The 25,570-nt window shown below is 38.5% G+C and overlaps 2 protein-coding genes and 1 long non-coding RNA gene across 3 annotated transcripts; 2 read left to right on the forward strand and 1 right to left on the reverse strand.

The window, feature by feature from the left end:
* Nucleotides 1–12,234: 12,234 nt before the first annotated feature.
* LOC132272768 (uncharacterized) lies at nucleotides 12,235–13,092 on the reverse strand. The gene is made up of 2 exons (XM_059773861.1): nucleotides 12,531–13,092; nucleotides 12,235–12,401 (listed from the first exon to the last, which is right to left on the reverse strand). The coding sequence occupies exons 1-2, from the start codon at nucleotides 13,090–13,092 to the stop codon at nucleotides 12,235–12,237; spliced, it is 729 nt and encodes a 242-aa protein (XP_059629844.1).
* A 5,100-nt stretch (nucleotides 13,093–18,192) lies between these two features.
* Nucleotides 18,193–19,320, forward strand: LOC132272770 (transcription termination factor MTERF5, chloroplastic-like). The gene has a single exon (XM_059773862.1). It carries the CDS (start codon nucleotides 18,193–18,195, stop codon nucleotides 19,318–19,320), a length of 1,128 nt encoding a protein of 375 aa, XP_059629845.1.
* Nucleotides 19,321–23,505: 4,185 nt separating this feature from the next.
* LOC132273329 (uncharacterized) lies at nucleotides 23,506–24,318 on the forward strand. Its single transcript, XR_009470084.1, has 3 exons — nucleotides 23,506–23,593; nucleotides 23,725–23,760; nucleotides 23,961–24,318. It is a non-coding gene; the product is annotated as an uncharacterized LOC132273329 (long non-coding RNA).
* The last annotated feature ends 1,252 nt before the right edge of the window (nucleotides 24,319–25,570 follow it).

A 25,570-nucleotide genomic window follows, 5' to 3' on the forward strand; every position in this document is an offset into this window, starting at 1 on the left:
CTCATTTGGCATTACCGCTAGACCTGGATAGGGTTCACGACATCTTTCATGTATCTATGTTGAGGAGGTACGAGTCGGATCCATCGCATGTTTTACGGTGGACAGATGTTGTTGTTGATGAGGACGTGACCTACTAGGAGGGTCCGGTCCAGATTCTTGATTCACTGGAGCAGGTTTTGTGGACCAAGACGATTCCATTAGTTAAGGTCTTGTGGAGACATCACGGCGTTGAGGAGGCTACCTGGGAGCTCGAATAGGAGGTTCGCTCTCGGTATCCCCATTTGTTCTCCCTTTCAGGTTCGACTCGATTTCGGGGTCGAAATCCTTTTAAGGAGGGTAGGTTGTAATGACCCGGTCTTTTTCCTCCTTTTCCATTTTCGGCGATTTTCTTTTTTCATCTTTTTCCTATTTTGTCTTTTCCCTATTTCATCTTTTTCCCGTTTTTCGTTTTTCCTTACATAACCTCACTTGTTGTGCTCGGATTTTATTCCGGTTTTGCATGCATTCATGGTATTTGATTTCCATGACATTGGTATTTTTACTTTTCATGAAAAGCACGCTAGATTAGTACTTTTCTTGTAAAGGGCATGAATGCATACTTTAGTGTAATTATTTATAACTTTCAGGATTTTAGTGTAATTATGTAAAATAATTATTTTTTATTTTGGGGACCTTTTTACAATTGATTTTAAAAGATATTTTAAAAAAGGACCATTTTGCAAATTTTGGAAAGTGTGATAAGTGTCACACTTTCATGAAGCCATTTTTTAGCATTTAGGTGAAGAGACTTGGCACCATGACTTCTTGACATTTGGAGGGTGGAGATTCACCCACATGTTGGCCTAGGATTAATGCACTTGTTGGCTTAGATTGTTGACAAGTGTAGGCTTAAGATTAAGCCTAGGAAGGAATATTGGATTAGTGACAAGTGTAGGTTCACCATTTAGTCTTGCATTGTGTATGTGTGAGAGGTAGTGCAAGAACACATAGTGAGTGGAGGATTTCTAGCCCTTTCACTCACCATTTTACACTTTACCTTCTTCATTTCATTATCTCTCATGAACCCTAGCAAAGACTCCATTAGAGGAAAGCTTGGTATAGAGCTTTGACTTCACATTTGGCACTTTTCCACTCACCCTAGACTTTTGACCTTAGGAGAGAAAAGATTCCTATTACTCTCCTCTTCAAGAATCCTAACCTTGTTTTCCATTTTATGTTTGGTAGCTTGGATTATAGAGATTCAATTCTCTACTGAGGTAGGGTTGGTAGTATGTTTATATTCTAAGTGTTTTATAGTCATTGTGGTTTAATATATATTGTGTACATGCTTTTGATATGATAGTATTGCATATTATAGGAAACCCTCACTTCTTGACTTATGATTTATTGATTTAAGCATATATGATATGTGTAAACCATATGTAGAAGAATTATATAATTTAGTAGATGCTAAATTCTAGTAAATTCACATGTGGTAGTAATATAGAACTCTAGTAGAATTATTAGTGTTATATGCAATTCTTATTGACTTGAATTGCTATATTTTTGTGATAATAATGCTATGTTCTTATGAATTACAAATTGTGATTAATTTATGAGCCTATTGCTAAATGTTGATAATTAGTATATAGAGCTTGTTATTGAGGCATGACTTGAATTGATAAATTGTGATATTATATTGTGCATAATATCATAATGTGAAATTGTCATTTGCCATGCCATTCTAGATTTGGAACCCTAAGACATGGTTTGTATGGTTTCAAAATACTTATGCATGGAAGGTGGTTTGTATGTCTTATTATATATATATGAGTTTTGAACTTGATATATATTTTGGAATCTCTTGGGACATTGTTACATGTGACATGGCTAAAGTTCGGCTTTAGTGCGGGAGGTATGAGTTCTCCCCAATTGAAATAATGTACACTAGGGTGGTCTTCCCAGCGGGTTAATGCCCGGAATAACTGTATTGATCTTGGTTAAGTCCTAGGTGCACAGAACACGAGCCAAAGAGAAGGAGAAAGAAAAGAACTTGCCTGCAGTTTTGGTTTTAAAACTTTGTCGCCGTCTTCCTAATTTCCGGAAAACATTGACCACCTTTAAGCCTCACATGGTTTTGGTTTAATCCCCACAACTCTCCCTTGGTCTTCTCTGTTCTCCTCCTAAGCCTTGTTCTGTTTTCTCTCGCTCAGTTCTCTCACATGTCTCTGTTATCTCTGTATCTTTGGTACGTGAATAGGGGTTGTGTATTCTCAAAACCTTAAGTTGACGTACTGTTATATATATATAGAGACTTTACTAAACCCTATTCCCTGTATATGTAGAGACAGAGCCCTAATCCTAATCCTTGTTGGCCCATAACAAAACCTACGTTTTAAAACAATGACGGCTACACACGTGAATTCCATTATACAATTAAAACTATTACCTAATTTAATAAATAAAAATATTTAACTTAATCCAATTAAAATAAACCATGAAATTAAAATAATTATACAAATAATAATTTACTAAAATAATCAACCAATTTAAATAAAATAATTAATCAATTAATTAATTAAAGCAAAACAAAATTCAATTTAAATAACCATTAAATAAACACACAAACAAATAACCAATTAAATAAAATAAAAATGCAATTAAACAATTAAATAAATGCTAGGACTATCCTTTTAAAATTAGGGGTATTATATTCTTCCCCTTTAACAAAAGGAATTCCGTCCTCGGAATTCGCTCTTATCTTCTTCCAAAATTTCAGGAAATTGTAAGCGAATGACGTCCTCCCGTTCCCAAGTAGACTCAGCCTCATTGTGCTGACTTTACTGGACATAAACTAAAGGAATAACCTTATTACGAAGGATTTGATCCCAACGGTCAACAATCCGACATGGTGGCTCTAAATAAGTTGCATCCTGTTACAACTCAATCTCCCCAACATCGATATGTTGATACCGATTTTCATCTCGCAGAAATTTCCGCAACATAGAAATATGAAACACGTTGTGTACGCGATCCAAATTTTTCGGAAGTGCCAACCGATAAGCAACAGCTCCAACTCGATCCGTAATCATGAATGGACCGAAAAACCGGAGTGACAACTTCCCTTTCTTCCCAAAGCGCATTACACCTTTCATAGGTGACACCTTGAGTAGAACCTGATCCCCAACCTGAAACTTCGAAGCACGTGTGCGACGATCCGCATAACTCTTCTGCCTACTCTGGGCAGTGCGCATGCGATCCCTAATAAGAGCTATCTTCTCAGAAGTATCCTTGATGAACTCAAGACCCAAGAATCTGCTCTCGCCAACCTCTATCCAATAAACAGGCAATCGACACGGTCGGCCGTATAACGCTTCAAATGGTGTCATCCTAATAGTCTTCTGAAAACTATTGTTATAAGTAAACTCCACAAGCGGTAAGTAATCCTCCCAGTGGCCCTTGAAATCAAGAACACACGACCGAAGCATATCCTACATGATTTGATTCACCCTCTCAGTCTGTCCATCAGTCTGAGGATGATAAGCAGTACTAAAGTGTTACTCTGTACCCAAAGCCTGCTGGAAACTCTTCCAGAATCCAGACACAAAGCTCGAATCCCTGTCCGATATAATAGACAATGGAATGCTATGTAACTTCACAATCTCGGTAATGTAAAGTATTGCCAACTGCTCCGAAGTGAAGTCAGTACGAATAGGCAAGAAATGAGCTGACTCCGTCAGTCTGTCCACGATAACCCAAATAGAGTTTTAATCCTTGAAAGAGTTTGGCAATCCCTCTACAAAATCCATAGAAATGCTCTCCTATTTCCACTCCGGTATCGGCAATGGCTGTAAAGCTCCTAGCGGCCTCTGATGATCAATCTTGACCATCTGACAAGTATTACACCGTGAGATAAAAAGAGCAATGTCCCTTTTCATGCCTACCCACCAAAACTGCCGCTTCATATCCTGATACATCTTATCGCCTCCTGGATGAACATAAAACTCAGAGTGGTGAGTCTTAGTCATCACATCTTTCCTCAAATCATCAGCAGAAGGTACCACCAAACGGCCCTTATACCTCAAATCTCCATCAGTCCCAACATAGTAGAATGAAACCTCTCCGAAAGCTATCTTTGCAACTTTATCAATCCACTGCTGATCCGTGAGTTATGCCTTCAAAACCTTGTGAATGATAGAAGGTGTAGCTACCATACAAGCCATGAAAGCATCCGACAACTTATCCACCATCCTCAAAGCATTCCACTCAGTAGCGAATAGAGCAGAAAGACTACCAACAGGTCGGCGACTGAGTGCATCTGCCACCATATTCGCTTTCCCTAGATGGTACTGTATAGAAAAGTGATAGTCTTTCACAAACTCCAACCACCTGCACTGTCTCATATTCAGCTCTCGCTGAGTGAACAAATACTGCAGACTCTTGTGATTGCTGAATAATCTGAAGGACTCACCCAACAGATAATACCTACAAATACGTAAGGCAAAGACCACAGCTGCCAACTCCAAATTATGTGTTGGATAATTAAGCTTGTGAGGCTTAAGCTTCCGAGATCCATACGAAATCGGTCGCTCCTTCTGCATCAAAACACATCCAAGACCCTGCAAAGAAGCATCTGTGTAAACCAGATACTCTATTCTACTCTGTGGGGTAGACAAAACTGGTGCAGAAGTCAACTTAGTCTTTAGCTCATCAAAAGCTTTCTGACAATGTTTATCTCACACGAACCGTACACCCTTCTTAGTCAAATGAGTGAGTGGTCCCGCTATCTTTGAGAACCCCTGGATGAACCTCCTGTAACATCCTGCCAGACTGAGGAAACTCTGAATCTCAGTAGGTGAAGTAGGCTGTCCCCACTCAACCACGGCTGAAACTTTGGCCGGATCCACCGCTATTCCCCTTTCTGATACCACGTGACCCAAAAACTTCACCTCCCGTTGCCAAAATTCACACTTCTCAAACTTGGCATACAACTGGTGCTCACGAAGTGTCTGTAACACAATTCGTAGATGTCTAGCATGATCGTCCTCAGACCTAGAATAGACCAAGATATCATCAATGAAAATAATGACAAACTGATCCAAATAGGCTTTGAAGACCCTGTTCATCAAATCCATGAAAACTGCTGGTACATTAGTCAACCCGAACGACGTCACCCGAAACTCATAAGATCCATATCTAGTGAGAAACGCTGTCCTCGAAACATCCTTCTCCTGAACCCGAAGTTGATGATATCTAAACCGTAGATCAATCTTAGAGAAATAAATAGCTCCCTTCAACTGATCAAACAAGTCATTAATCCTGGGCAAAGATACTTGTTACGAATTGTAACCTTGTTCAACTCCCTGTAATCTATATATAAGCGAAGCGAACCATCCTTTTTCTTTATAAATAAAACCGGTGTTCCCCAGGGTAAAGTACTCCTGCGAATGAAACCCTGGTTGAGTAGTTGCTGAATCTGATCCCCCAGCTCGTGCATCTCCACTGGTACCATCCTATATGGTGCCCTAGGAATAAGCGTAGTGCCTGGAGCTAAGTCTATCACAAAGTCAATCTCGCGATTAGGCAGCAACCCTGGAATCTCCTGAAATATATCTGGGAAATCCTGCACAATTGGTATATTATCCAATGATATAGTAGTCCCCTCCTCCGATTCCTCCTCCACATGGAACAAATAGGTGCTAGTAACCCTGCTAGAACGCGGCATAGCGACGGCATACATGTCATGACCAGGTATGGTGAAAATAACTGACCTATCAAAACAATTAACTTGGGCATGGTAGTGAGACAACCAATCCATCCCAAGTATCACATCATAAGTGTGCATGTCCAGGACCAATAGATTTGCTAGAAATCTGAGTCTACCAATATCTAGTGTCACAGGCCCATCACTCTCATATAAAATGGCTGTATCGCCTAACGGTGTAGAAATCCCCTGTGGTCTACTGCATACCCGAGTCGTCATCCCAGACAAATCAACAAAAGTCCTAGCTACAAATGAGTGTGTAGCACCCGTATCAAATAAAACACGTCTATGAAAACCATGTATAGGAAACTTACCCTCAACAGCCTAAGGTGCCTGCATATATTGTGGCATGGGGTTGTACACCCTGCCATAATGTAACTGCTGCGGTACCTGTCCCTGAGGCTACGGCGGTGCCGGTAATGCCAGATATGTCTGTCCCTGAATCCGTGGAACCTGTGGAGCTGGTAAAGGCACTAGCGCCCTCTGCCCCTGTTGTACATGCCGTCCCTGTCCCTGTCTTGCTGTAAGACACTGCCTGGAAGTGTAACCATACTCTCCACAAGTATAACAACTACCCTGGAAAGTACCAAATGGCCTCCTCTGTCGGTTAGCCTGTGGCTAACCCTGTCCTGCCTGTTGTCCCCTATTATGCTGTCGCTGAACAGGTGCCACATCCCTGGGAGCATCTAAACCACCTTTGTGTTTCTTCCAAGGCTGTTGTCCCTGGAATTTGCCCTTGTCATTCTGTCGGTGTCCGTTCCCATTCCCTTTCTCAGCTGACTAATTAGCAGAGTCTCTATCACCCCGCGTCTCACCCTTGGCCTGTCTAAAAACCACGGTTAACTGATACTACTGTAGAGCGGCGTTTACCACCTGAGCATATGTAGTATAGGATGGACTACCTGTAATAGCTCTCTTGATAGACCACATCAGTCCCTTGACGAAACTGTTGCGCTTCTTCTCCTCTGTATCCACCTTCTCTGGTGCAAAGAGAGACAGGCGTGTGAACTGTTGCTCATACTCCGCTACTGTCATGTTCCCCTGCTGCAGATTAAGAAACTCAATATTCATGGCTGCCCTGATTGCATAAGGGAAATATTTCTCGTCAAAGCGTGCACTGAACTCATCATAAGTTAATACCATCCTCTCCTCTATGGTGGTAACTGACTCCCACCACTGTAGTGCATCCCCAACTAGCTTAAAAGTAGCAAGCATCTATTTTTGAACCTCCGTGCACTGAACCAAACGAAGATGTCGCTCGATATCCTGTTTCCATTGGTGAACTGCTCTCGCATTGGTGGAGCCTGTGAACTCAGGTGGGCTCCCTTTTGTGAAAGAACTCCTGGCCTTCTCCCAAGTATGAGTTAAACAACCGGTGCTGGTAACGGAGTCAGCTGTACATGAGGCTGATTCCGAAGTGCAGCTGTTACCCCCGCTTCTATAGCCCGAACAACAAGGTCATTGATGTGAGGAGGAAACTTTGGATCTCCTCTCTGATCTCGAGTTTGCTAAACGTTCTCCTACTCTAAATGGAACTGACCATCATCCTGAAACTCTGGCATATGTTGCTCTTCCTGAAGTCGCAGGCGTTCCTGTTGCCTATGTGCCTCTCTCCTCTGTCGACTGTTCATCTGTCCTCTTTTAGCGTTAACCATGCTGTTAAACAAAGTAAGATAAATGCCAGTATGTGTTTAAATGAACCGTAAAGGAATACAACGAATCCTAAACTTAAGCTCTAATCAAGAGAAAACGCTACGCGGAAGTCTTAATACGAAACATCATAAAGACACTTGAACCTAGAGTGCTCTGATACCAACTGTGATACCCCTCGAATCTGAGACATAGGTTGATCAGGCCCAGGCCCAAACCCGAGGGAATATCAAACAATTATAGTATTTTAAAATGAACACAGAATAGAAATTTAAGAATTTAAATAAAGAAACCAAAAGAAATATAAAATCCTCCAAACGATAATAATAATAATACTCAAATCTTCCAAAATCTCCAAGAGTATAACTCGGGAATCCAACTAGTGGACCCCTATATAAAATCCCAACTGAACTGAAAACTGAAAATAAATTAAGCTAGAATCATCGAGAGAAGTCCTACGTAAACAGATGAATGTGAGACTGTCCTTGACAAGCACGATTAAGCTCTAAGGCTGGAAACATCTTGCACCTGAAAAGAATAATAGAAGAGTGGGTCAGGCCCACGAGCAAGTTCTAATCTAACTGCAATCTATACAGTGACCCGATACGCAGATACATCGTAGAGACCTCACAATATCTATCTAGTCCATACATATATATATATCCACACTAAGGACATTCACTGGACTACAGTAGGGGTCTCAACCTGAATAGAAGGCAACATGCGAATACACATCCAAGGGTGGGCATAAGTACCTAGACCTAACAGGTTATACCTCGAACTACTATAGCCAGCTACGCATCCACTGCATATACACACCCTGACCAATGGTCTGAGACTCAAGCTCATCTCGTAGTATCATAACCATATATTTAAAATCCGTCCAACAGAGTATATCATTCAATAGTTCATTGAGCTGACATACAATACACAAACTAGTTAGTCACTTAACTTATTCAGTTGATATGACTTAACTACAAACCAATTAATCCAGGAAGCCGTTCAACTTAGTCGCAGTTGATCTGACTTAGTCACAATTAGAATTCAATATTTTTCAATCTATTCCTTTAATCCATTAGGTTAGGTTTAGGCGTTTTGAGCTAAACCATCCCTAGTATGTCACCGTCCCATACCGGTACATACAATCCTCCATATCCATGTAAATTACAACATATATATAATCATTTTGCAATTTACAGTCCAAAACCAATATCCAAATAATTGCAGAAAGATGTTTAAAGGTTCAGCAATTTAAATCCAAGAGTTAAACCATGTATTGTTTAACAGTTCAACAACTAGCATACAGAGCATGAATAGATTAGTTTTAATAAATCAACAACTCTATCATGCATATAAATAAGTTTTAAAATCATAATATTGTCCAAGAAATTGCTAAAATTAATTCTAGCAATTCAGTTCCTTTTATCCATCAATAGCATGCTAGGTTGCATCCTTGTATACTGTTTTATTGTTTTAGCACCGAGCCATAAACTATGCTACAAGTCCAATTTGTTAATTAAAAACTCCCTCATACATCTAAAATTTAATTTAGAATCATATTATAGTACCTTAAATTGTCAAACTAAAATTAGACAATTTAACTTCCTTCCAGCAGTTAACCGCGTGCAAGTTGTTAAATAGCGCATTGTTAATTCCATTAATACAAAGAGGGTATTTTATGCAATCCAAGACCTTGATTACATCCTAAATTAATTATTGAAACCCCCATTTAAGTCCTAAAATTGTTCAAGAACCCCAAGTGCCCAAACAGTAGCAAGTAGTTCGTAAAAACAATAACAAAATGTATAAATTGAAGGGAGCCTGCTCTAATTCTTGAAGAGCAGGCTCTTGTGAGCCTAAAGCCACCTCTTTATGAGGTAGAGCTTGCTCTACTTCCTCTAGAGCAGGCTCTACTCATGGGGGAGCCGGCTCTTTCCCCCTGTGAGAGCTTCAGTCCGTACCTGCTTCGCTTCAGCCCATTTGCTTCGTCTCCGGACCATTCCTACCACTCTGTTGATTTCTATAACTCATCTTAAGAGTCTTATAACACCCTAATAACATTCCCATGGTTTGTTTATAGTAGTTGAAATCAATTACAGAGACTAAAGTTACAACAGAAACAACATGCTTAAAGAACAGAAAACTGAAACGAGACATGCATGAACTGTAACAGATTGGATTTTAACACAAACAGATCATCCATATAGCATATATTAAACATGTAACTTCCATTTATTGATTGATTAAACCTTAGAGACTATCTAGGTGTAGAGAACACGAGCCAAAGAGAAGGAGAAAGAAAAGAACTTGCCTGCAGTTTTGGTCTCAAAACTTTGTCGCCGTCTTCCTAATTTCTGGCAAACATTGACCACCTTCAAGCCTCCTATGGTTTTGGTTTAATCCCTCACAACTCTCCCTTGGTCCTCCCTGTTCTCCTCCTAAGCCTTGTTCTTTTTTCTCTCGCTCAATTCTCTCACAAGTCTCTGTTATCTCTGTATCTTTGGTACGTGAATAGGGGTTGTGTATTCTCAAAACCCTAAGTTGACGTACTGTTCTATATATATAGAGACTTTACTAAACCCTATTCCCTGTATGTATAGAGACAGAGCCCTAATCCTAATCCTTGTCGGCCCATTACAAAACCTACGTTTTAAAGCAGTGACGGCTACACAAGTGAATTCCATTATACAGTTAAAACTATAACCTAATTTAATAAATAAAAACATTTAACTTAATCCAATTAAAATAAACCATGAAATTAAAATAATTATACAAATAATAATTAACTAAAATAATCAACCAATTTAAATAAAATAATTAATCAATTAAAGCAAAACAAAATCTAATTTAAATAACCATTAAATAAACACACAAACAAATAACCAATTAAATAAAATAAAAATGCAATTAAACAATTAAATAAATACCAAGGCTATCCTTTTAAAATTAGGGGTATTACAGAGTTCTCATCTCTCAAGGTAAGCTAGTATTGGATCTATCCAGCTTGGTTCCCATGGGATGACCAGTACTTGCATTCCCCTTGTGATGCTTGGCGTATCTAGGATATCAATAGGGACAACCCTGGTTAGTGATTCGTCCACTATGGATGCTGCGTTTGCCAGGCGATCGGTTATCAGATTTTCTTCCCTCAGGATTTGCTGAAACTTGATTGTATCAGAATACTTTACCAGTTTTTCAACCTTTTCTCGGTATGCATTCATTCTGTTCTCTCTGGAGGTGTACTCTCCTGTCACCTGCTTGGTGATGAGCTGTGAATCACTATAGGCTCTGAGGTGCTTTATTTGGAGTTCTTTGGCCAGTCTAAGCCCTGCCAATAGCGCCTCATATTCTGCTTCATTGTTTGTAACCAGGAACTCTAGTTGGATTGACTGTTGGATTCTAGTCCCCTCGGGAGTTCTTATCTCCAGCCCTGTTCCGGCTCCGTTTTTGCTTGAGGAACCATCGACATATAACTCCCAGCAAGGTTTTTCTGTGATTTGCTGTTCTTCCCCTGGATCAGTGTCCAAGAGAAAATCTGTAATCAATTGCCCTTTTTTGGCAGTGCGTGATTCGTAACGAATGTCAAAGGAACTCAACTCGATTGCCCACTTGGTGATCCGACCTGAAATATTTGGTTTACTGAAAATTGCTTTGATAGGGTATACTATGGGGACTACTATCCGATGAGCCTCGAAATAGTGTCGAAGTTTCCTTTTGGCCTGAAATAGAGTAAGGATGATTTTTTCTGCCATTAAGTACCGACTTTCTGCGTCAGTCATGGCTTTACTGGAGTAGAAGACCAGGTGTTGCTTTTTTCCCACTTCTCTTACTAGGGCCGAGCCAGTCGCTGATTGAGATACTATTAGGTAGAGGTACAATGCCTTTTCGGGCTCTGGGGCAGATAAAATTGAGGGATTTGTCATGTACTCCTTGAGTTTCACAAGAGCTTTTCTTTGCTTTACCCCCAAAATATCTCATTTTCTTGCTTTGATTGCGTCGAAGAATGGTTTACATTTGTCTGATAATCTGGATATAAAGCAGCTAAGAGTTGCTACTCTCCCAGTAAGGATTTAGACTTCCTTCATGGTTCGGGGCTCCTGACTCTGTAGCAGTTTTGCCAACTGAGTAGGACTTGCTTCCATTCCCCTCTTGTTCACCAGGTGACCGAGGAACTAACTTGAGGATACTCTGAACGAACACTTTGCTAGGTTTAACATCATTCTATGTTTCCTGAGAGTATCAAATACATCCTGTATGTGTTGCTAATGATCTTTTTTATCTTTGCTTTTTATAACCATATCGTCTATGTAAGCTTCGACCGTTCGGCCGATCTGCTCTTCGAACATTTTGTTGATTAGTCTTTGATAAGTTGCCCCTATATTTTTTAATCCAAAGGGCATCACTTTGTAACAGTAAGTCCCACGTTCGATGATGAAAGAAGTCTTCTCTTCATCCAAAGGGTTCATCAGGATTTGGTTATAACCTGAGTAAACATCAAGAAAAGTCAGTTTTTCATACCCGGTCGTTGCATCTACCATCTGATCAATCTTAGAGAGTGGGAAGTAATCTTTCGGGCATGCTTTGTTCAAGTTGGTGAAATGAATGCATACTCTCTATTTGCCATTCTTTTTCTGGACAACCACCACGTTTGACAACCATTGAGAGTACTAGACTTCTTTGATGAATTCTGCTTTTAAAAGTCAATTGACTTCCTCAACAATAATTTTATTTCTTTCAGGGGCAAACCTTCTCTACTTTTGTTTCACCAGATGGTGGCTAGGGTCCGCGTTCAAGCTATGACAGGCTGTCCGTGGGTCAATTCCCGGCATGTCCTAGTGATTCTAAGTGAAGATGTCGGCATTCCGCCTCAGGATTTCTGTCAGTTCCTCTTTTTCCTGAACTGATTGGAGAGTCCCTATGTAGGTCAGCTTGTGCTCGTCCCCTGCGACTATCTGCACGGCTTCTAGGGGTTCCTCTGTAGGATGCTCTTCTTCCTGTTCCTCCCTCTCTTCGGGAGGGGAAGAGCTCGGTAATTGTTATTTCAGCAATTTCTTGCCCTTATCAGAGGGAAAAATCATTGTGTGGTAGCACTCATTTGCTGTAACTTGGTCTCCCTAGATATCAATGACCTCCTGACCGTTTGGGCTCACGCATCTCATGACTTGGTGTAGGGTTGATGGGACTCCTTCCATACGGTGAATCCGTCCTCGGTCCATTAGCAAATTGTACGTAGGATGAATATCCACAATCACGAAGTTCTCTTTCAGAGATCTTTTGGTAGCAATGACTGACAGTGTGATTACACCTGTGTGTTCCACTCTTCGTCCATCGAATCCCACCAATGGGCTTCTAGTGGGGTGAATCTGATTCGTGGCCAATTTTAACTGATCAAATGTCCACTTTGTTATGATATTGGTACTACTGCCGGGATCAATCAATACACGTCTGACTAGGCAATTGGTCACTAGTAGGCTAACTACTAATGGGTCTTTGTGCGGGTGCTGTACCCTTCTGAGATCTCCTTTATGAAAAGAAACTTGTGCAAGATTGGGTTTGTAATCAACAGTGTTGATTTCACCAATCCTTTGTAGCTTATGGACTTGTTTGAGCTGGATTCTGTAGGAATTTCCTGATTGCTCGTCTTCATCCGGACGACCATGAATTGTGTTGATTACCCGGACATGATGGTTTTCTACCATGGCCTTTGGAATTGCCCGGGTTTGATTTTGCTGCCTTTGTTGTCCCGGGGTAATCAGGTAATCAGTTAATTCGCCCTTGGCTATTAACGCCTCCACTTGTCTTCTGAAGCTCTTGCAATCATTGGTTAGGTGGCCAAAATCACTGTGGAATGCATAGTGCTTACTTTGGTCTTTCTACTCCATTGGCTGTCTGATTGGTGGTAGGATCTGGAAGATGTTTCTTGCCTTAGTTTTTTGATACAGTCCGGCCATCGTTACTTTGAGAGGTGTGGCTCTTTCAGCCGTTTGGGACTTCTTCTCAGGGGCTCGTCCCTTGATGGCCGGGGGTTCCTGATGGACCCTCGAGGTGCTCGGTCGTTCCTTTGGTCAGTTCTCCACTATAACCAGGGTCACCCTCTGCTGTCTAGTTATTTCATTTTCTTCGAGTCTAATGTAGTTTTGCGCCCGCGAATTCAACTCTGACATATTAGTTGGGGTCTTCTTCACTAGAGAAGAGTGGAAACGTGAGCCTTACACCATAGCTATCTTGAATGCTTCTATGGCTGTGTCTTGATTACAATCTGGAATGCCCGAAGATTCCATGTTGAAATGGTGAGGAAGGTCTGTAGTCCCTCTCCCTTCATCTGTCGAATCGTGAAGAGACTAGCAATGGTTTTCTTCTGCTTCTTATTCCCATAATACTGGCCAAAAATACAATGCATAGTGACTCGAAGTTTGGGATTGACTTGCACGGGCGATTCTTAAACCACTCTAGAGCCACCCCCGTCAGACTGGATTGAAAAATTTTGCACATGAATAGATCGTTGTGCGCCTCCAATGTCATTTCCTGAGTATAGTGGTTCAGGTGTTGGAGAGGATCTCCAGTCCCATTGAATTTGATGAACTTTGGCATTGTAAATTTCTTGGGTCTTGTAACCCATTCTATCTCATCTGTGAAAGGGGTCTTACTATTGACGCAGTGAATTCTCTTGCCATATCTTCGGGCATTTGGGCTTTCAACCCTTTGATTCACTTGTCCATTTATTTTTGAAGCTTGGTGATAAAGTCATTCTCTAAACGTGGTTGATCAGTTGCTGGTCCACACTTCTTTTCTACCCGAGTCCGCGTCATTTGATGGATGGGCTTTTGGTGCTCGAGGTCCCCCAACATTGGAGTTCCCTAGGGTACTGGACTGACTTGTGGCATCGTTGGCATCCTCCAGCGTTCCATTGAGCTGTTGGCATGGAGCCTTCTGCTGGTGAGGTGGATTATCAGTGCCCAGCTCCATAGAGGGATCTTCGTTCTGACGCTCGGGCCAAGGGTCGATCGGCAGATCGTTCCGCCGAGCGTTGCCTTGAAGTCTTTAGTTTTCCCTGCGCAGAGTATTGATTTGCACCACGCTGGCTTCCTGAGCTTGCCTTAGCATATTGATTTGCTCAACACTGGCTTCATTGGCTTGTCGAAGGATGTCAAGTTGCACTTGCATTTCCTTATGTATTTTCTGCATGGTCTCCTATTGCTGCGGTTGAAGGGCATCTAGTTCTGTTGCCATTCCGGAGTGATATCGCATATAAGAGATAGAGAACGGACTTCTTGTATCAGAATTCCCACAGACGGTGCCAAAGTGTAGGTGCAATTTCTCACAGCCGAACACCTGAAGAGATAAATTATAGAAAATACACAGAACAATCAAGAAGGGAATGAATAGATTTTTGAGAGAGTAGCAATATTGGGAATTTAATGCCTTTTCATTCTCATTCAGGCTCTATTTATAAGCTTTTCTCAGAGATTTACATAGAGCCGTTTCTTGGCTTTTATTCCCAAATGTGGGTAATTATGCCTACTGATCGTACGTACACCATTATGGCCACCGTTATGGAATTTTGGGCATTGTTAAGACTGGGCCTTCCATTCAGCTTTTATGTTAAGTGAAACTTCCTTCACTTGATTGGGCTAAACTGGTACGCGCATATGGTTTCTTCTGTTGGGCCTCCAACTGATTGTGGGCTTCTAATTATCTCAGTTTGGTTCGCTTTTTGCCACCACGTGGTGTGTTGTGACTGGTGGGTTTTTTTTTTCCCTCTATAGAGTTGCCTCTTGGGTATAATATGCGAACTGAAAAAAAGTGGCAGGTGTGTAAACTAGGGAAGTTGCTGTATGGTTTGAAACAATCTCCTAGAGCGTGGTTTAGGAGGTTCAAGAATTCTATAAAGGCATTTGAATATAGACAGAACAACTCGGATCATATTCTCTTCCTAAAACACAATAAGGATAAAATCACGGCTCTTATTGTGTATGTTGATGATATGGTAGTGACTAGAAATGACCCAAAAGAAAAGAAAGCATTACAAGAATACTTGGCCCACGAGTTTGAAATGAAGGATCTTGGCCCATTGAAGTATTTCATCGGGATCGAAGTTTCCAGGTCGAAGAAAGGTATTTATCTATCTAAAAAAACTATGCCTTAGATGTTTTAAGTGAAACCGGTATGTCAGCATGTAAGTCAATTAACACTCCCATGGAAGCAAATAATAGACTGGGTATATATTTGAATCAGGTCCCTACCAGCAAGGAACGCTATTAGAGGTTAGTAAGGAAATTGATGTATCTTGCACATACTAGGCCTGACTTAGCTTATGCACTAAGTGTTGTCAATCAGTTTATGCATTCTCCAAGTGAAGACCATATGAATGCGGTAATTCGTATATTGCGGTATTTGAAATCGTCTCCTGGAAAAGGAATAATGTTTACAAAAGGGGATAATTTGAATATTGAAGGGTATACTGATGCTGATTGGGCTGGGTCATTCGATGATAGGCACTCTACTTCTGGTTATTTCACTGTTGTAGAAGTGAATCTGGTTACTTGGCGAAGTAAAAAACAAAATGTGGTAGCCAGATCCAGTGTTGTGGATAAGGGAATATGCGAGTTACTATGGATAAGGAATTTAATGCAAGACTTAGGTTTCAAACTAGTGAGTCCAAAGAAGTTATATTTTGATAACAAGGCAGCGTGTGACATTGCACATAATCTAGTCCAACATGTTCAGACTAAACATGTTGAGGTGGATATACATTTTATAAAGGAGAAATTGGAAGCAAAGCTTATAGAAGTTATCTGAAGATCAGCTTGTAGATGTACTCACCAAGGCAGTGTTAAGTCAAGCATTTCACAACTCTCTTGTCAAGTTGGGCATGAACGATATCTATGCACCAACTTGAGGGGGAGTGTTAAGATAGCTGTAAATTAGGCTAATTAATTAGAGTTAACTTTCTTTGTAAATCTTTTCTGTAATTGATAGGCTCCTTATAAATTAGCATAATTGATTGTAAGGTTACTTGTTTTCCACACTTGTAAATCAATATATATACCTCCATTGGGAGAAGAATAAAATCATCAAATAATAAACCCTGAAATTCTTCTAAAACAACTAGATAGGGTGGATACCGTCCTTGGCAATATTGATGTACTTGATAATTTCTTTACTGATGAATTTTTTTAGATTCAGCAGAAAAATCAAATAAGCCAAGAGTGTCGATGACATTAAGAATTTGACCAGGAGTGCATGATGGGAAATATTTTGCTTTGAATAATTTAAAAGCAAAGCCTTCCTGACACACCTGGAACTTCCACGCATGTTTAACTAGCAAAGCTTCATTAAAGGCTTCAAAATTCCAGAATCCCATCCCTCCTTTGTTTTTAACTTCACAGAGAAGATCCCATGCCATCCAACAAACACCTTTTGAATTTGGCTTTCCCACCAGAATAATCTAATCTTTTTTGACAACTCCAAACACAAAAATTTAATAAGTTTGAAACATGTCATAACATAGGTAGGAAGAGCACTTAGAACAGCTTTTACCAAAATCTCTTTCCTTCTTGCAGAAAGACAACTTATTTTCCATGCAGCTAATCTATCTTTAACTTTCTCCAAAATAAAATTAAATACATCCCTTTTGAATCTTCCTGTTATGGCAGGAAGACCCAAGTATCTTGCTTGGAAACCTTCCTCATCAATTCCCATAAGCACTACAAGCATTGTCCTTAACGTTAAGCTAGTGTTTTTAGAGAAGAACACTGAAGATTTTGCATAGTTCACTTGTTGTCCCGAAGCTCTTTCATAGCGTTAAAGAATACTCTTCACTAGATTAATATCCTCCATTTTAGCTTGACAAAAAATAATGGAATCATCTGCAAAAAATAGATGCGATATGGATGGTACATTTTTACAAATTCAAACTCCAGTCAATATTCGGGCCTGTGCCCTTTATAAGGCTAGGGAAAGAGCTTCAACACAACAAATACGGTGAGAGTGGGTCCCGTTGACGCAACCCTCTAGAATGCTTGAAAAATCCCACCGACTTGCCATTTATCAACACCGAAAATGACATCGAGGAAACACATGCGATAATTAGTCGAACCCAATGAAAGTTCAGCCCTAGTTTTTCCAACATAGCCTGCAAAAATTCCCATTCAACTCGATCGTAAGCTTTGCTCATATCTAACTTCAGAGCCATAAAAGCGTTTGTATACCGAATGCAAGGGCGTATCTAGGGGGTGGATTGGGTGGGCTTGAGCCCATCCTAAATTTTATTTATTTATTTTTATTTTTTTTACTATAATCAATTTTAGCCCAGTCTAAAAAAAATAAAAAAATAAAAAATAAAAAAATAAAGTAATTATTAGTATTAACCCATTTAAAAAATATTAGCCCACGATCCCACCCTATTGACAATTTCCGAATCCGCCTCAGAATAAGATCAAGATCCTTAATTTTGGAGTTAACACCAAATCAAGTATAATATCAACCCACTTTAGTTGGACTTACAAATGTGTACCGGGGGATACGAAATGCTTTGGTTATACTTTTTCAACTTTGGGCCGTTGTAGAGCCCACCTAATTCTTGGGCTAGGACTTTTCACAGAATTCAACACTTTCATACCATAGGACTCGAACTAGGTTTAGGGCATAGTGTTCATCATTCAAACACTTTCAGCGACCAGAGAGAGAAAATCAGATCACTGCAAATCTATGAAGATCCACACTTTAGAGGCAAGTATTCATCTCTACACTCTTCGCTTTGATTGATAGCATAGTATATGTGTATGTATCTTCAAGAAATGAGGACTATATATATCTGCAAAAGTCTCATCTCACTCTCTCTCAACAATTCTTCACATCTCAACAAAACCCCAATCTCTCTTTTCTCTCTCCTCTTCTTCTCTTCCTCTCCAAAAAGCCCCAATGCGGTGGCTGATTACTTGATTGAGAGACACAAATTTTCTACTGCAACTGCTTCGAAAGTGTCTTCTGTCGTGAAGTATATAAAAAGGCCTGAAGAGACCGACTCGATTCTTTCATTTCTCGAGGAAAGTGGTTTTTCGGATACCCATCTCGAGCATGTCATCAAACGCATGCCTCAAGTTCTCTCTGCAAATCTTGAGCGCACCATCAAACCCAAATTCAAGTTTTTTCAAGACTCGGGTTTTTCTTCTAGCGACGTTGTGGAAATTGTTTCGTCTCACCCATGGATTCTAACTAGTAGCGTTGATAATCGGCTTGGCCCGTCAATTTTAGTATTGAAGAGTGTTTTGGGTTCAAATATGGATGTGCTTAGGGTTTTAAAGAGATCTGGGACGCTTTTGAGGTATGATTTGGCGAAATCTATGATACCCAATATTGAATTTATGAAGAGTTGTGGTATTAGTTCGTCGCAAATAACCCGCCATCTCTGTAATTTCCCAAGATTATTCCTGCATAAACCGACGAGTATTAGAGAATATGTCAAGAGGGTTGATTTGATGGGCTTTGACAGGAAGTCTAAGAGGTTTCTTCAAGCAATTCGGGCTATTAGTTCGATGAGTAGAGAGAATTGGGAGTTGAAATTGGAGCTCTTTAAGAGTTTGGGGTTTTCGGAAGATGATATTTTGTCAGTTTTTAGGAGACAGCCTCAGTTATTTGCTCTGTCAGAGAGGAAAATTATGGAGACAACACAGCTTTTCCTTAGCACGGGCAAATGTGATATCTCATATGTTGTTAATAACCCAGATTTACTTGGTTACAGTGTTGAGAGTAGGCTTAAGCCACGGTTAAGAGTTCTGGATGTTTTGGAAAGCAGGAATTTACTTCTTAAAAAGCAGAGTTTGGCAACTGTATGCAGGATGACTGATAAGAAGTTCTTTGATAAATATTTACTCCCTCATTCAAATGAAGTTGGCGAATTATTTGTGGCTACAACACCTCGTTGAAAGCATAAATTTGTGCTTAAGATCATGACATTATTCGTGACTTAATGATTTAATACCTAGAAACGGGTGAGACTGTGTTTTTTTTTTTTTCCCCGTTAAGCAAATAACTTGGTGGCATAGCATGGCAGGTAAGTAAGTACTCTTTTGCACTAGATTTTCACAATTTTTCTTGTATCTGTATGGTGTATTACTGAGAAAAACATGGATTAATTTTCCAGGTTGCTGTTTCATTTCAAATGTGTAGAAATATATCCTTAATTTAACGTTTCTTTTTCCTTTTTTCAAATTTTCAATTGAGGCATCATGTTGAATAATCCTGATAGGTATTATATCTTGCTCAAGCTTTCTCATTTTGTGTGAGGCAATGATTATTAAGTATCTGCTCATATAGCCGTGATCTTATTCTTGACATATAATTTTGTCATTGTGCAGAATAGTATGCTATTATAAGTTTTGTTTCTCATTTATATTGGTGCATGCAGTACTTATGCATGTCTGATCTACCAATATAACTATGATTTAGGGAAGTAATTAAGGTCCTTCTTCCAATGCTAGCGGTATCCCGAACGAAGTTGTCTGCATTCTGCAGATGCTTCTTGCAACAGTGAATTTTGACTTAGATTCACTGACTACTACTAAATTGATCTTCTATAGCATATTTGATGTTGCTTCTTTTTTCATTTCCTTTCGTACAAATTTCGCATCTTTAGGAACTTCTGAGATGATTCTGGTTTAGTTTGTGGAACTCTGTTACCACCTTGAGACTGGGTTGACAAAAAGATTAAGCACTGCAGTATAGAAGGTATTAGGAACTAGTCAGAGGAAGTTATTAGATGAAGAGTTCTGGACTGAATTGATACAAGAGATTAAGCACCGCAGCTTCTGTTTCTTCTGAGAATCAACTTCTCTTTTAAGGTCACTCTCATGAACTAGCTGAGTTGATCTGTTGATGTCAGTTCGGGTTGGAGCAATAGTGTGCATGTGTATCTTGCCTACCTAAAAAGAGTTGATGCTGGTGAGGTGTTAAATATCATATCTAGTTGCTGTTCTGAATTCCATGTCGTTTGGTTAAAAAAAATGTTCTCTCTTGTTTGGTTTCTTCTACTTCTCAGCCCAATATCTAGTCAGCAGAAGTGTGTAGGGTAGATTTATCCCAGGGCATTTGTAGCTTGTGGGGCGTCTATGATTCTGCATTATATCGTAATCCTCAGACTTGAGACAGCTCTGTTTATCCCAGGCAGGCAGCATTAGACAGCTCTGGTTATCCTCAGACTCGAACTCTGTAGAGATGTCTCATATATCTGATGAGATTTGGTTGATTCTAGTGCTAAGATAGTATTACCAATGAGCTAGTGGATCTCTCATTCAGGTGATTCTAAGCTAGTGTTATTATAGCAGATGTGGTGGTTGCTACTGAGAAAGTTTTATGTTTTCATGGTAGTAAATAAAGTCATGTAGATATAGTAGCTTGTTGCAAGCAGGGATGGAGCCAGGAATATGTATAGTTCCTCAAGATTTATCTTGCATAAACCGACGAGTATTTAGAGAATATGTCAAAAGGGTTGATGAGATGGGCTTTGATAGGAAGTCTAAGATGTTTCTTGAAGCGATTCGAGCTATTAGTTCGATGACTAGAGAGAATTGGGGGTTGAAATTGGAGCTCTTTAAGAGTTTGGGTTTTTCGGAAGATGATATTTTGTCAGTTTTTAGGAAACAGACTCAGGTTCTTACTGGGTTGGAGAGGAAAATTAAGGCGATGACTCAGCTTTTCCTTAGCATGGCTGGTAAGTGGGTACTCTTTTGCAGTTCTTTTTTTCTTGTATCCATATGGTGTACTACTCTGAAAAACATGTATTGATTTTTCAGCTGGCTGTCTCATTTCAAACAAGTTTAATTGAACATTTGTTTTTATTTTATGTTTTCAATTGACGCATCATGTTGAATAACCCTAATAGGTATAATGTTTTGCTCAAGCTTTCTCATTTTGTTCATCAGGCAATGATCTTATTCTTCACTTTTAATTTTCTCATTTTGTGCATCATACCAATATAACTATGGTTTAGGAATGTGACGTTCTTCTTCCAATGCTAGCAGTATCACGAATGAAGGTGTCTGCCCTCTGCAGGTGTTTCTTGCAATAGTGAATTTTGACTTCGATTCACTATCTGACATGGCTTCTCTTTTCATTTCCTTTCTAAACTCCTACAAATTTCCCAATTTTAGGAACTTCTGAGATGATTCTGGTTGAGTTTGTGGAAACTAGCACTTAATAGAGAGAAGTGTGTGTATTTTACCTACCAAAAAGAAGTGTTGTTGCGGTGAGGTGTTGAATATCAAATTTAGTTGCTATTCTGAATTTTGTTTTGTCTGATCTTTCTAAGGATGGTTATAGAAGGAAAGGGAGAGGGAAAAAAATCTCTCTCTTGTTTGGTTTCTTCTACTTCTCATCCTAATATTTAGTCAGCAGAAGAGTGTAGGTGGATTAATCCCAGGCATTTTTAGATTGTGGGGCATCTATGATTCTGCGTTATAGCGTCTTCAGCATGTAGATATAGGAGCTCCTAGCAAGGACATCTTGTGAAAATTGGATTATTTGAGTTCAGCAAAAGGGACACTAGATAACCCCTTGTGATAGTAATCTATTTAATTTTATAAGATCTGGTTAACTAAATTTCACCCATCAACTATCGTTTTATATTGGGTCAAAATCTATATCGGAGGGAGAGACGTAACACCCCTTTGTTTTTCAAACTCTGAAGACTTGAAAAATAATTATATAATTCAAAATTAGATATTTTTCTTGTATATATCATTGTACAAAAATGTTTGACAAAAAATGCTTAAAACTTTTTTATTAAACATGATGGAACATTAATGATTTTATCTTTTGTTTTTTTCTCTCTTGAATTAATATTTTAGATATTGTCCATGTGTATATGTAAATAAATAAAAAACGTGTTACAATAACAACTATAATATTAATGAGCTTCTTCACAGCTTTTAAAATCTTAGTTAAAAGGGTTCAAGTAGAATTTTTTTTTTAAATTTCAAGAAGACAGATACTAAATTTATTTTTGAGTTCTTTATTTTGGGTCAATATATCATTGATCTACAGTCTTGATGGAAATCGCTCAACACCATCTTTAATCCTTTTTTTCCTTATTGTTGTAAGGGAAAAAAAAAAAAAAAAGAAAAAATCCTCTATTTTCCTATGATTCATGCTCTCTAGGTTTTTTTTTTTTTTTTTTTTTTTTAAATTAAAAATTACAATTTTTTAAGAAGGTATGAAAATTTCTAAATAAAACACCCTTGTCTACTACTCTACTTCTCTTTTATTGTACGTGATACATAAAAATCATGTACACCCGCCATAAAATGTGAGGATTCATATTGTATAATAAGTTACGGATGGCAAAATTAGCACTTCACTTTTTAATATTTGCACTACAATCTTAAATGAAATAGTAATTTTAACCTTAACTTTACAAGTAAATAATTATTACTTTTTAAATGATACAATTCATTTTCAGATTTTCTTTTCTTTTTCTTTAATCTTTAATATTTAAAGTATCTTTTGACAACACAAATAAAATAAAAATTGAATAATTTTTTTTTAAATGAATTCAAGAACTTTTTTGTCATTTTCTTTTAAAAAAAATGATAAATGGAATGCAATTGGAGAAAACTAGAGTGCGAATATCGTCTCCCTAAGTTATTCTCTTATTTATTTGGTTTAATTTAATTATTAATTATTTTTTATTTAGAGAACTTAATTGAAAATAGTTAATACAAAAACAAGTTTCATTAATTAATTTTATTTATTACAAGCGAGGACTCTAAGCTCTTTTCAGTCCTAACTAATTTGGCTTATTGAAAAATTCCTCAGAGTTTTCAATGTATCACTGTAGTATGGAATGAAAGATACATTAATATACAAATACATATTTTAATTTGTTTTATTCTGTATAATTGTAGTACCTAAATATCAATAATTTTTCATTTGAATTTGTATGAAATCTTGCTTAATATAAATAGTCATTGATGTAATCTAATTCCAATTCTAGGAGATCGATACTCTCAAATATAATTTGAAGACAATTGAATGACTTTTAGAATTTTAATTCGATACATAATTTAGAAAATGAAGTTATGCGATTATTAAAGGCATTAATGAGTATATTTTTTTTCTTGAATATAGCCTGCTCATGAGAAAATTGGAGTTGTAGATTCTCAGTGGATTGTCCATCAAAGTGTTCCTTCACTCGGGAACCAGGTAAAAAGAACGCATTGGCCAGCACACGCACACAAACACAAACACAAACGTGTATATAATATATATATACATGTATATATGTTTCTACATAATAGAATACAGTATTCAAAAACCTTCTCTCTTTTTGGTAGGGGGAAGCAGAGAATGGGAAGGCACCATGGCAAGGGGTATGCTATGTCGTCCTACTCTTTTTTCTCTCGTTTTGTTATATGTTGAGGGACATAATTTGTTGTATGCATGTTTTCTCACGCAGACTTGGCTCACATCAGTTTATCTTGAATATGGTCTTTTCAGCATATATGTATTTACTGATTGATTAACATTAATTTGTTGATGAAATGTATTGTTGATCTGTCTTTGGTGCCAGGTGAGGGATAGGTGTAAAAAAGAGTGGACAATGTTTCAGAATCGTGTGGCGAATGCCGAAAGGACTTATTACAAGGCAAAAGGAGTTGATCCACCAAATTCAACAAATCAGTAGGTGCCGCCGACAGCAGAAGCTGCTGACTGTATACAATGGGATCACCATCACCGGCATTAGTATGCCTAGGGCGTTACGGATAGATTTATACTATCCAAAATTGTTAATTGTAGAGAATTTTATTAGTTGTTATTAGGGTTTAAGAATCAATAGGTACACCTAAATTCTTTTCAAAGGCGGATACGAATTGTTGAATGACAGTGGTCCACACAAATGACCACAAGGTAATCCATCCAGTTTTATATTCCTACTCTAGATGGAAATGCAACAATTCTCATGTTCATATGCTTGTTGGGGGTGAGTCTAACTCGACTTAGGGTCTGTTTGGAAAACCCATTACAGGGCTAGCCAATAAAAAATCAATATAATTAGATCTTGTTTGAGAAGTATATTGTTGATGAATACAAACCTGTAAGGCAAAACTTAATACCGGATTGCAGATTTCTGGAATTGTTTCAAATTTTGTATGAGTTTCAGCTATCCAGGGCTGGTTATTGGGTATACGAATTCATTTCTGTTCTTTCCAACAGTGGCTTCATCTGCAATAAAAAGAAATTCTTGGATCAGTTGAGCACATCCAAGAAAAGCACTAAAATAATAAAAAAATAAATAAAAAAGAAAGAGAGGAAATGTAGAATAAAATCATGAGTGATAGAAGTATGCAATGCTTGCTTTAGTTTTGTAATTTGCATGTTACTGACATGGTTTTATTGTTGGACAGCTTTTAATCGGGAGGTCATCATGTCCGATCATGTCTGTTACGCTTAACTATTAATCGGGAAATAAAGAAGGTTGTTTGTTAAATAAATTTTTTAATTTTTTATTTTTTTTCATTGACAAGTTCGCACCATCATTTTGCGAACTTGAACCTGTAGAGGAGATATGTAAATAAAATTGAAATGATTATTTACTCTCCCCCCTCTCTCTCTTTTATTTAACTCTATTATTGTAATAAATCAGGAATTAGGGAATCAGAAAGTATATATTATAATCGGGTTTATTTAATTAATATACTTTTAGTACTTGATATTTAGATGACATAATTTCTCTTTTTTAAAAAGAGAAATTAAGTATTATTAATGGCGGTCTCATTTCAATTTACCCTCTCATACCTCTAAATCTCAGAAGACCCACTCTCCGCCACCACCGAAACCCCCAAACCCTCTATTTTCCGATTCTCCCAGACGAACCCAAAATGGGTTCCTATGTACTCGTCAAAGCCCTCCAAATCGTGACAATGAATTGCTCGATATAGTCCCCATCGAAGCCCGGCGAAGTTCGGAGAGGAGTGATCGGCACAGTCGCCAATTGTAGAGGTAGTTTATATACTCCAGTTAATAAAAGTAGTCAATTACTCTACAAGGAAACAAATATGAGAAACTGTCCTGAAAAAAAAAATAGAAAAAAAAAGGGGCTAAATTTCCAAATCCCACATCGATTAAATAGTACTTGAATTTTAAATTAATAATATGCAGTATTGCTTTGCAATATCGCCG

Source organism: Cornus florida, unplaced genomic scaffold (genome assembly GCF_030987335.1).
Source record: "Cornus florida cultivar Cherokee Brave unplaced genomic scaffold, ASM3098733v1 CherokeeBrave_3.0.0_Hap2_Chr09, whole genome shotgun sequence".
In the NCBI taxonomy this organism is placed as follows: Eukaryota; Viridiplantae; Streptophyta; class Magnoliopsida; order Cornales; family Cornaceae; genus Cornus; species Cornus florida.